This window comes from Anthonomus grandis, chromosome 5 (assembly GCF_022605725.1).
Source record: "Anthonomus grandis grandis chromosome 5, icAntGran1.3, whole genome shotgun sequence".
Lineage (NCBI taxonomy): Eukaryota > Metazoa > Arthropoda > Insecta > Coleoptera > Curculionidae > Anthonomus > Anthonomus grandis.
In genome coordinates this window covers 17,200,708-17,214,148 of record NC_065550.1, presented here as the reverse complement: position 1 = coordinate 17,214,148, position 13,441 = coordinate 17,200,708, and the positions used below count along the sequence as shown (strand labels likewise).

At 30.8% G+C, this 13,441-nt stretch overlaps 1 protein-coding gene across 1 annotated transcript; it reads left to right on the top strand.

Annotated features, from left to right (window-relative positions):
- Positions 1-225: 225 nt before the first annotated feature.
- LOC126736266 (uncharacterized) lies at positions 226-11,237 on the top strand. Its single transcript, XM_050440539.1, has 11 exons — positions 226-368; positions 556-784; positions 6,969-7,148; positions 7,265-7,448; positions 7,507-7,643; positions 7,757-7,922; positions 7,980-8,076; positions 8,135-8,179; positions 8,284-8,392; positions 8,446-8,564; positions 10,851-11,237. The coding sequence occupies exons 1-11, from the start codon at positions 244-246 to the stop codon at positions 11,212-11,214; spliced, it is 1,755 nt and encodes a 584-aa protein (XP_050296496.1). The 5' UTR covers positions 226-243; the 3' UTR covers positions 11,215-11,237.
- The last annotated feature ends 2,204 nt before the right edge of the window (positions 11,238-13,441 follow it).

The window sequence follows — 13,441 nt, the reverse complement described above, 5'->3', positions numbered from 1 at the left end:
CCAACACACTTACAACAACAACGCACACTTACCAAATAAAAAAATATAACTATATATCATCAATAAACAAATTAATTCGACAACGTATTTATAATACTTCGAACTCATATACTATTCGTGTAGGCGAATGATCTTGAAATGCGTTCTATAATCGTCCGAGTACAAAAATAGCGACACCAGGAAATTTTCTGTAACGTTGTGTGCAGTATCACCTCTAGTTCCGAGTTCGCAATTTTAGCTAACATGGATATATTCCCCTATGAAATATGGGAGGAAATTGTTAAACATCTTCCAGCCATTGACTTGATTAATTTTTGCAACAGTTCGGAGGTGTTTTCGTTTCTGTTGAAGGATAAGAATGTTGTGATGTAAGTGACATTAAGAAAAAAATGTTTACATGCAACGAAAGACACTTAAAAATTGATAGACGTGAATCATTTAATATTCATATCATATTCTTGACACCTTAAGTCAATAACTTTGATAGAAAAAAATCTTGCAACTTTAAGTGAAACGAATTTATTTTGTAGTATACTAAATAGATTTTGTTTTTAGAAAATTTGATCTAGGCAGCTGCTTTCAAATTTACAAAGTGCCGCTTTACAAATATATTTCCAAAGAAATCGGTTATATGTATATAAAATATTTGAATATTAATAAGCTCTACTGGCTAGATCTGGATGAGATCAGAGATATTGTCAGGCTCTTACCTCAGCTGGAAGAATTGCGGGCCTTAGACACAATAATAGGAATGAGAGATGAAGATGTTTTACTTTACAAGAAGGTATGTAATATACAAAAGAAAAACGTTTAAGCTAAAGGCTATTCGTGGTGAAATTGAGAGTGAAGAAGGTCGTAAGATAATTCAAAAAATTATAATATAACAACTTTTTTTTTTGTAATTTAATTGACAAAGTTAATATATTTAAGTGAAAATTATTTCGTAGCACATTATTATTTAAGACGTACTAGTACTGATTTCTCAAAATCAATATTTTTTTTTAAAGAAGGAAACAATATAGATATAAATATTTAAATTTTTCCTGGAAGCCATATGATAAGTGTGTCGTATTTAAATCGTATTCATATATTATGTGCGACTTTGTCATGGAGATTTTTAATTAAGTGAACTAAGTTCTAATTAAGTGAAATATTGTTTATTTTTTGAGTATTATGACAGGATACTTTAAAACGCAATGCCATGATTAAGAATAATATAAAATAAAATAAACGCTTATTCATGTTTAAGATACAGGCTATTAGAATAAAGACAATAAAAATATATAAATAAAGACAGTACTGACAACATAGAAATTAATCTTATCGGTGCACTAATTATAGTGTTAATACCTACCCACTAGAAAACTTAAAAAAACTTGTTGTTACCACCTCAATTTTTCCAACATAAATTTTTTTTTTTATTTTTTATTCTAAAAAGTTATTGCGATAAAATTTTAATCTAGTCTTACTTAACTGAACCTAATGAACTCATTAAATAATAATAATATATACTTTCCTATTATATCTCCTAAACCCTAATTATATCTTTCGCACATCGATAACTTAACCAAGAATTTATGTCGAAAGTTAGGAAAAAACATCTCACTAATCGTTAGTAAAGGTCAACATTGGGAAATGTCATAGTAGGGGAAATATATTGTCTCTAATAATAATACTATATCTTATCTGGTGTATTCTTTGTTTATAATTTCGTAAATCTTTTTTCTACCCTGGTCAAGTCAGGACCACAACTACAATCCAGGATTGTAGTTATGATTTGATAAAAAAATTATACTTCAGACTGGGTGGAAGTTTCTTGTGCAGATAAGGGCTGATATTAAGAAAATAACGTTGGGACATAGATTTTCTATTTTTAGGATGGAGGCCGGTTTTAGTTTGTTTTGTCTTGAGTTATAATAATGTATCACGTTTTATACATTGTGGAATCGAAGTACTTTGCACAAACAGTTCTCTAATATTCTGGATTCTACTTTCTGGAAAAATGAGATTTGTAGGGCACATCCTAGGTTTGATTTATTTTAGTTTTATTATCCATTTCTGGATGTTTTCCACGGGTTTAAGATGTCTAATACTGCACTTCACACTAAAAGACCATAAGAAAGATGACGTATAACAGAGATACAATATGTTCTCAGATATGGAATAATATCAAAATATTTGTTCAATTATTTGAATTATCGTGCCATAAATCTAAGCTTATTTGAAATATATTTTGTGCTCATTCCATTTTAAATATGGATCTAAAACTAGTCCTAAATATTTTGATCTTGATATTACTGTCGTATCAGAATTTAGGTAGTAAAACATTTATTTCCTGTTTTAAAAACAAATTTTATGACTACCAAAAGACATAAACTTTTGTTCATAGTTAACGGTTAAAAAATAATGCTGAAAAATTTAAAAATTTTAGTAAGGTCATCGTCATTTCCAATCTTTTAAGTGAATTTTCATGATTGACGGTCTCGAACGCTTTCGCTAAATCATTAAAAATATAGTATTTTTTCAGCTTTATCTTGGTGCATAAATTGTTTATTTCCACTATTTGGTGCTCAGACAACACAGTAAATACAAATTAATTGTCATCATATTCTCAGAAAATTCCTTCATACGTCAAACATCTGCTAAGAAGATTCTGAAGAAGTACTAAGCGCATTCCTACATGCTAAAAAAATACTACCATTCACCGTCCGCATATCATGATATTGCTATTCTTAGTCTGATTAACATAAAACATTGTTTGAACAATTAATTCGCAGAGTCTTTCATGAACGTGCTTCTGAATATTCTATGAATATGTTTCTAATATTCCAGAGAGCGTAAAAATGAGATATTCAAAAAAAAAATTGAAAATTAAAAAAAAACGCAAATAATAATAGTAAGTAAACCATTTTTCTTTTGCAATGTTGTATACAATATTACATGAACAATAGGGATAGCTTGAGCATTCATAAGAGGAGAACAAATGGATTGATTGAATGAACAAATTAAGTGCAAGAACTATAGGTACTAGAACTAGGGGAATCATGTGCCAAACCAATTCAATCTAACTAAAAATAATTATAATTAACAAACATAATAAATGACAACCAAGCTTTTATTTTCTTTGAGCTACTAAAATCTAATAAAGTTTCAAAAAGATAAATATAAAAAAATAATTGGTAAGATACAGACACATCCGCATCATCTGCGTCATTTTATTTATTTATTTCAAAGGCAAAGCCAATTTACAAGAATATAATAAGATTACATAATGATAATGAGCAAAAAATATGTAAAAAAAGCGTAAAACATAACCTTAGAGACAATTTCAGCACTTTAGTAATAAATTAGCGGACTTATCTACGAAGGGATCAAGATTAAGTTCATTAAATGTTCATATCATTCTGCTGATTGGAGAAAAGAAACCGTAATTAGCATGATGGAAATGCAAATGAAACGTAGTAGGATTCTGACATCTATTATTTATATTAACATTAAATGGTACATTTTCCATAATACCAGGGTAATAAAAAATTCGATTTAATATTTTATAAAATGTGAGTAAATCCGAACGAATCCTAGTATATCCTCTACTATCTTTTACTTAACTTTACTATGAAAATTCTGGTTAATTTGAATATCAGCCTTGAAAGCTAGGGAAAATGCTTTCTGAACGGTTTCAATTGTTGCCACATGGTTAGAATAAAAAGGTTACCATACAGGCCAGACATATAGCCCCGAACGAACAATTAAAAGTAGAGCATCTTGAAACAAAAAACAGACAATTCATTACAATTACGCGCAACAAAACCAAGATTACGCATATCCTCATTGACAATTTCATTTTTTGAATGATATATCTATGGCTTACTCTGTCAAACAGCTTAAATAGATCAGTGAAAATACTGTCCACCTGACTATCGTTTTCAAAGGCGTCCAACAAGTACTGCTGATATGTAAGCACATTAGTTACGGTAGACTTACCCTCAGAAAAACCGCGTTGCTGATGTATAATTACCTTCCGACTAGCCCGTAAGAGCTCTTGGGCAAAAAGGCTGTCAATAATTTTGGTTATTTCGGATTGAATGCTTACACCCCTGAAGTTAGCAATGTCACTATCTATCCCCACTCTTATATATCGGAGTCAAGAAACTTGTTTTCCAGAATTCTAGAAAACATGCTGAATCAAAAGAATGGCAAAACAGATAATGTAGGGGCTTGATTAGGTAACACATACATTTTTTTAATTAGAATGATAGTATGCCATCAGATCCATGAGAATATGTAGTTTTGAGGCTGTCAATCGCTTTAAAACCATCAGTAAGAGATATGTTAATAGAATTAAAATCAAGATTATAACCAAAATTATAGTTGGGAACTGTACCTTTATGTTTTTTGTAAATTGGCGAAAATGACGGGCAAACAAATTAACTATATCTGCACCACATAGGAGTTTGATCTTCGTAAGTTGTTTACATGTTTCCAAAGGTAAGTATTTTATGCTATATCATGATTTATTTTAGTAACGTAAGATTAATAGCAATTATCACGTATAACCTTGCACCTACTTCTTAAAGTGTAAAATACCATGTAATCCACTTGGAAATTGGAAGTTTTATATTTTTTATGTGCTATTTTTTTCTCTATGATTAATTTAATTCACTACTGAAGCAGGGAGGAAATTTAGATCATTTATAATGCTAAACTGAAACAAACATTTCAATAAAATAGCAGAGATCACTGTAAACATAGGTAGTTGACACACAAGGCCTAAAAAGTTCTCGTATGATTTAGGAATATTATTTATTTGTGACATATTGGCAAAATTCACCACAAACCAATATTTCACATTCCGGACAAGTATAGGCTACCCCGAACATAGTCTGAGCCCAACCCTCATAGACAGACATAGAAGGCGCCGGTAGAATATAAACTGCAGCTAAAACTATCATTTTGCCACCATAGGATATCTGCACAATTAGTTGTTCAACCGAGGAATTATTTACTTTAATTTCAAACTTTCTCAACGCCACCATTGTCCACGACCTCTGGCCTTCCATGTTATGATCGCATTACGATTATTCCTAAAAATGTTATACTTGAAATCCCAATTCAACATCGGTAATATCAGCAGTAAACCAGGACTCGACAATCATTAAAATGTCATAAACGCAAGATTTAACACTGCCGCAATTGAGTAATTTCTGTGCGAACACCACCAGCGCATTGAAAATAAATATTTACTTTTTTGACTGTTTTTCTCTTTTGTGGCTGGAATTCTTCAAGCCCCTGGGAATCCCATTAATGTAATAGACACACAAGTTTTCTTGCAGACCTGACTTCGAGCTCTTCATATGCATTTTTTTATTTCATGGCGCTGCAAAACAGTTAAATCTGCTTTTATACGATTTCAGAGTTGTTTAAAAGACACTTATTTTTTACACATGTTGATAGAATTTTACACATGTTGAAGAAAAAATAATACATTGTTTGACCTAGAGCTGGATTTCAAAATAAAGATCACCTGCGTCATCTTCTGGGAATTACTTTGGTGGTCATGGATGGATTTTTTAATATGCCAATCTCTTCCCGTAGCTCCAAAATGTCTTCCTCCTATGTGACTGAACATTTTAGTTGTTGCATTTTCGCAATGGACCAGTCAGCATATGGTTCTGCTCAGCAAGAGCATTAAACATTTTGAAACTATCAATGCTACATTTTCCATATTAATAGTTGAGTTTGTTAATTAACCTATCATTGTCTTGAAGTTTTTTTAGAACTACTACAAGCTGAAGCAAATGAGGATACAGACTTTTGAATAACTGGAACATATTTTCTGAGAAACACTTTTTGAATATTTCTTAACCAGATCAATTTTAAATAAAACAATTTGTCACGTTGTATCTATGATTTAGGTCATCAAAAACAAAGCGTATTATGAGATACTTGGTAGTAGCTTAAATCAATAGACAAAACTGTTTTGTGATATGAAGATACTTGTTACTAAGTTTAATTATTTTTAAGTAAGTAAGCATTTTTTTTTTAAATAAATCTACATTTGACAGTTTAATGAGAGATGGGATTTCGGCGCGAAATAATAAAAACTGAATTAGTTTAAGAGATTCATAAGCTTTTCTTAACAATGATGTTATGTGTGTTTAGGTTTCTTATCCACTACTACATATACTAATTCTTACAATTCTCTTTCGAAAGTATTTGTCACCATCCATAAAAATATTTAGAGTATTATAAGAATCTTTACCAAACATTACTGATTTCGAGACATTCATTAATCTTTAATGAATAAGATTGAAGAATAGCCTGAGTTGTAAAAAAATGTTTAAAAAAGAATCCGAAAAAGTTTCCCTGTAGAACATCTTATTCAGAGAATTTTACGGTTATTCACATAAAGGCTTGATCGATAATTCCCCGTTTAATATTAGACTTAAAAGAAGTCATGGTTTCGAAATAAACTTTGCTTTGCAACAGTCTATAAAGTAGGTGTTAATAATTTTTACATTGTTGATTGACTCAGAAATGGGGGTTTAAAATATTGAATAATAAAATTGAAAATAATACTATATCTAAATTCACAAATAAAGTTTTTGTGAATTTAGATATATTAACCTAACAATAAAATACTTGATCTTTAAAGTAGAGGACAATCTGAAGCTTTTTCGGAAAAATTAAATGCATTGGTATTAATTTTTTTTATGAAAATGTAGCTAGATGATGCCCAAACAGGCTCGTGAAAACCGTATCTCGATATCTTGTTGTTCTTAACCTAAAATTTTAAAAGATTTTTGAGTCACAAAAAAACAACAATTTTTTTTAGTGTTTTCTCCTGAAAATTATACTTTTTTTGTACTTTTCTTCTCTGACTTAACCGCATAAAATTATATTAATAATGTTAAATACATCATCGCGTTCAATAGTGATCGTTCTGTGGCAAATTTTCTAATTTGTAGTTAAGAAAATTAGCAGTATCAGTGGAAGCGGACCAGTTTACGTCACCTCGTGAGGTCTATAGGGAAAACTTTACCCAATTGAAGTCGCTCTGTATAAAGTTTGTTTCAAAGTACAAAGCAGATTTCCGAAGAATACATTATATGTTTTTTAATGAATTACGCAAGCTTGATGAGCTATGGGTAAGACACTAAATTCGTTTACACTATTTATGATTTTTACTACCCTTAGATATTAACCTATGCTATCTGCCTGAAGTTGATAATATTCTTTTAAATGCAGATATCTATAATTTTAGATCTATGATGCCGACGAAACAGAATCTCAATCCATACGATACGATTATATTGTGTGCAACCTGAGGTGTCTTAAAAGATTGGTCATCAAATCTAAAAGTAATTTAACACTGCTTGATTATAAGCCTTTTGGTCTTTTAAAAACCTTTGAAAAGAGACGACAGAACGTTACTATGATTGGCTATGGTACGTGCATTCATATAACCAGTAAGAAAAGAAATGTTAAAGAGATGCATCTTTGTAGTAAAATTTGATTTGCCACAACTTATAACTCTTAAGCGGCCGTCATTGTCCGAGATATTTGAAAGCAGAACAGAAAAATCTTGGAGCACTATCCGTTCTTTCTTAACTGAAACACCTTGCAATTTTGAAACGTCGACTGTAAGTAATCCATAATGACTAACTAACCTTAATAAATGTTCCTTAAAAGCTCTTATTAAAGCTAATAACACTCAGTCAGACATATTATCGGCATTGGAGACTTTTAATTTCAGGAAATTGATACAACAAAACGCATAAAGAATGTTGAATTTAAAGAGCTCTCGTTTTATCATACAAGAACGTGCAACGCCACGTTTACTAACTCAACAATAGACATTTTGTTATCAAAACATTGTAGAAGCTTAAAAAGATTATGTCTCACGTTTTGTATACTGCAGGGTAACTTAGAAATTCGTCTTATTAGCAGTTTAATATTTAGAAAATTTAATGTTTTAGAGGATATTGTAGATGAAGCTGAAAAGAAAAATGTTTTTAGGCATATAATAAATAATTGCCAGCATTTATCTGATTTAGAAATTGTGATGTGTACAAAGTAAGTATGAATGACTGTGATTCAATTTTGTTTTTATTCATATTTAAGTCATTTTTAGTTTGGAACCAATGGAGATAGAAAGTGAAAATTTCAAAGTTCCTTGGTACGTACAAGTAGGTTTTGAAACTATATTCATATACTTCTCAAGTTACATACTTCCTATATTCCACTTTTACCCCTGCTATTATTTAAATTAAACTATTTTAGTTATAGCTCAGCCATCCTAGGAGCTTACGAACAAATCTCAAATATACGAAATCTCACGAATTTATCTTTGGAAATTCCGGCATATTGTAACGGGACTCCTCTTAAAGATGTAATATGGTCTATGCACATCATGTATATTTTATTTAAAAAAATGATTTTCAGGTTTTCTTAAAATGCCCGGAACTCCAATCACTGAAAGTATTAAGCAAAGACCCTAATGAAGATCTCAACTCGGTCCTATATTCGCATTTAAACTATGCTCAACATTTAAGAGACTTCAGGTAAGAAAGAATGTTTATTATTGTAAATTTATTTTATTATTTGTTCCAAAGTCCTCAAATTTTTCTATCGAATCATCGTGGAGATCATTGGGATCTGGGAAACAGTCAGAAAAACGAAGTTAACAGAGATAAAGTTGCACAATTTGGTGTCAAATCTCATGTGTCACGCTGTTTAGAAAGGGAAAAAACTTCGACAAAAACCGGTATTCAGTAATTACTTCACGGCTTTATTTGAAGAGAATTTTGGAAACAAGTGACTTTCTTATTACAACTTTTTCTTCTCTGTAAGCTGGCATTATTAGATTTTACTCCGACCAATTGATGGGGTCTTCGTCAAATTTTTAAACACGGAGCCAAAAAAAAGTTCACAACCGGAAGCATTTTTAAACAACCTTTCTTTATCAGCATGTGCTGTGTTTTATCCTTTACCATAAATTAGATTTTCTAGATCTATCTGCTCTTTGTATTTCATGAGGTAGTTATAGACTTTTTTTTTCCTTAGTTGATTCTAAAATTTTATCATTCACAGTTGTTAAGATTTATATAAGATGTTTTCAAATCATAAAAGAGTTATTGAAGGTTTTTTTAAAGATAATAACATTCAAATGTTATCTTTATTAACCAATTTATTTTAGTCCTTTATGTTAATTACAGAAAAGTTACATTTTCTGATAAGCATGCGTCGCCAAATTTCGCTTTTGTTTCGTTTTTTCATTTACGATAAAAAATTAAAATGATACCATTACTGCTGTAAGAGCAAATATAGATAATAAAGCAAATGTGTCAATATAATTTTGACCTCTCCAGGATGGCAATTAGGCTTAATAGCAACTCCAATACCTTTCTGGATTTTTTAAACAAAATTATCAGGTCATTGTTATGCTATCTATTATTCTACTTATCTATCTATTGCATTGTAAGCAAAAATTAAAACTATTGCACCACAATTTAGTACTTCAAGATACTTGTAAAAAAATTAAATAATGTCGTATTTTTTTTACCAATTTATCCGGATTTGCCTCTTTTTTCTTAACATCGCCCAAACGCACTAATGTTTTAGACCAAGTTGACTCGAGAAAGATTCCAACAGTTTCTCAAACCCGATGGAACTTTAAATCTCGATTAGTTTTTACTGTAGCAGATTTACCGACTGTTAGAAGTTTTTAAGTTTTTATTGAGGGTAACGATTTTGAAAATGTATGTATGTAAAAAAAAAACAAAACTTTAATTTTTGAAGATGCTCCACGTGACTTTTGAAACGCCTTTCAATCCATAAAAACTCACTATCCGATCTCATTGAACCTTATTTTTTATATGGTAGTCAACGGGAAGGATGTCGAACGATAATGACGGATTTTTTACGAAGCAGAAGTAATGGATTTGGATGGCATTTATTCAACAAGATGGTGCCATGTCCCACGCGGCTTAATACATACTATCTTTATTACATAACACTCTTGGATGGTTTTTACGGAGTTCTATTAAGTCATTAAGTCTTTCAAATAAACCATAGCCATTAGAAGACTTAGAAACTAACATGCAACTGTATTGTCCTACGGTTGGAACCTTTGCCATGGTGTGACACTCAAATCACAAATCAGTTTTACCACTAACCAAAGCTCTTTATTTTATTCTCGACACGTGTTTCGCTTACGATGTTAGCATCATCGTTTAAAACTGAGATAAGTTTGTAAGTGAGAAAAGTTTGAGAGTGGAAAAACTGATTTGTGATTTGATGCAACGGTGTTGGTATAATGAATGCAGATTTATTACACTGAATCACAAAAAAATCGGTTCATCGAAGTCGCTTTTACGGTCGTAGTCGCGAAGAACGTTGGATTGAAGTATTATTTAAAACTGACAAAACTTCAGGAAAAAAACTGCTTTCATTCGATTTACATATTTTCTAAAACACAGTCAGAAGGCTGGGTTGGGTTATAAAGAAGCAAAAAAAAAAGTAAATATAATTTTATAATTTAAGGAAAAGATTTGACATCACTGTATTAAATTAAATTCCGTACTGAATGTAATATGCAATTTATTTTTACTGTTCTTAAAGTTATTTGATTCTAGAATAGTTTCTGGTTAATATGCTACAAATAATTTCTCAAGTCTTTAAGTTTCACTTTTTCTATTTTAAAATATGAAATAAAAAAACAAATAAATAACTGAATTCCTCTATTTTTTTCTTTCTTGAGTTTCATGCACTATTTATCGAATAGAAGAAAAATTGCTTGATTTCTATTTTTTTTTAACGCCAATTTTTGTAAAAACTTCTGTTTTTAGATTCGAAAACGTCCACATTGACCTGGACCGCTTATTCTCCGCACTCAACAAAGTAACAAAATCCAAACTTGAAAGAGTCGTAATAAAATGCAACTACGAGCATTCAACCCAACTGTGGCCGCTCGAGAAACTCCTTAAACGAAACAATGACATAATTTTCGTCGCTATTATGGTGTCAAAGTACAATAGACATCAAATAAATAAGTTGCAGGACTTACTCAACGTATTTAAGGATCACCCCGCTAAGATTTATGTAGCCAAAACTGAAATAACTCCGGACGATGACATTATCATTCCAGAAGCCCATAAAGATATTTTGTACTTTAAAAGTGATGTTTCTATGTTGCATTTTACTGATTATTAATTAATAAAGAATTTTTAAATACTTTTGAGTAATAATAAGTTTTTGTGTTTTTAGAGGACGGAGATCATCGGGCACTAGGCAAATACTGGGAATTACCGACTATTTAATATAGTTTAAGCATGTATAATACACAAATAAAATGCTAATCCTCTAATTTTAAGAGTGATGCATTTCGGCAAGTGTTCTTGCCATCATCAAACTCTAAAATATATTACAAACAGTTCAAAAACATTTACGAACATTGTTTCCTGACAAGTGACAAAAAAATACAGACAAAATTGTAAAATACTTACAGAGTTACTTAAGACACACACAAATTCTAAACAATAACAAATAATACTTGAATGGTACATTGCACGACATCCAGTGAATTTTTCAAATTGCTCGGAACAATGGTTATCCTGACAAAATAATAAATTCTCGTTATTTTAAACATCTTTACAAACATTTAAATATGATGTCGCTTATCAGATTTTGGAAACATATCCCATCAAGTTGCCAAGAGTTTGTCGAGGGATTCCAATGAGCGATTGCGTGTTTGTTTCAGGACCTTGAATAATTTGTCTAAATCGCTAGTCAACATCAAAGATAAAATTCCCGTAACACGCAGATCTGGTGTTTACAGACTAAAATGTTCTCATCCTGACTGCAATGTGTGCTACATTGGACAAAGCGAAAGGAGAATCGAAACAAGAGACAAAGAACATAGTAAACTCATTGAAAAGAATACACACCGATTTATAACCAATACCTTTTCTTCTTTCGCCAATCATATTATCGGTACTGGACATAGGTTCGAGCCTGAGGCGGATACCGAGATACCGGATCTTTTGACAATCCTGGAAATAAATAAAGCCATTAAATCACCGGTTTACACTTGCATTAATGAACAATCTAAATTCGACAGCAACACTTTCTTTAATTCCTTAAGTCCTAACAGTAACACTAACATTTGATTTAACTTATTAACATATTTAACACACATTTATTTATTTACATCCTATAACGCTACAGTCCGATAGTTCTCTCTCACTCAGTCCTAGTACTATAATAGCGAAATCCATTGGAAAAAAAATTGTGGCACCGACACTGGTTCGGTTCAGGTAAAAAACCGCACTGTTGCATTGCCAATGGTTTTTGGATTTAGCCTTGAGGAAAAATTCAAAAATTGGCTGTTCTTAGTTGAGGTTATGTTTTATGTTACCTTCCCTTAAAATTTAGTTTTGCTTATATGAATTATTTATCAACTTCCCCAAATAATAATCGCCATGTTTTTTACTTACGGAATAGGAACTAGAGCCGCACGACCTCCCATGGCTCGTGCGGAACTGGCTGCACTCAAGGCAAAAAGTGCCATCTTGGTACCCCAATGACTATATGAGCCACGTGATTAACAATTACATCCTCAACTTAAACATTAAAAATTTTATTGCCCATTACATTGCATTATTTTTCGTTGGTATTGAGATCTTCTTTGAACAAAGAATCGTAGATTGCCTGAGACTTCGAGCTGTGCATTAGAGTTTTTCTGGGTATTTTGCTCATCCTCATTCTGTAAATACTTTTTACTTATTTAGATTTTAAGATCATCCTGCATACCCAGTCCAAACAATCACAAATCATTCATCATCGCCTAGTATAAGAAATAATTCTCGCAGTAGAAATGAATGTAAAAAAATTCTTTTAAATTATTTGCAAAATTTAGCTTTAAAAGAAAACTAAATTAACAGGAAAAAAAGTTTTATTAGAAAAAAATGTTTAAAGCCACTGTGAAAATAATTCAATATTCTATAAAATTGATTATTAACAAATTATTATTATTTGAAATATTATTATTACAAATTATTATATTATAAAATTCATTATAATCAAAAAATTACTGTATTCTATATGAGTTTTAATATTTATATATTTTTTGTTCTTTTAATAAAAAAACAGGAGATACAACGATGACTTAGTATTTCCTGGTTCATTGAATGACGATTTTCGGTGTTTTCAAACAATGGATATGCCATTCTTCGTAAAATTGTCTTCGTGTCTGGTAAGAATTTTATACTTCAGGTTTAATTACTTTAACGACATATCCTGATATTTTTTTCAAGAAAGTGCAATTCCCATACATGATCACCTTTTTTAATATAATCAAATACTCTCGCCACTTAATTTCATCCTGCACCAACGAAATTGATGCGAAACAGTTTTTGGTATATTAAATTATATACTCTAT

What these genes read in the sequence shown, in the direction of transcription:
- LOC126736266 (XM_050440539.1), top strand. Translation starts at nt 244, where the DNA reads ATGGATATATTCCCCTATGAAATATGGGAGGAAATTGTTAAACATCTT. An exon ending in CACGTTTTGTATACTGCAGG is followed by an intron (nt 7,923 to 7,979) that starts GTAACTTAGAAA and finishes TTAATGTTTTAG; the next exon opens with AGGATATTGTAGATGAAGCT. An exon ending in GAAAATTTCAAAGTTCCTTG is followed by an intron (nt 8,180 to 8,283) that starts GTACGTACAAGT and finishes AAACTATTTTAG; the next exon opens with TTATAGCTCAGCCATCCTAG.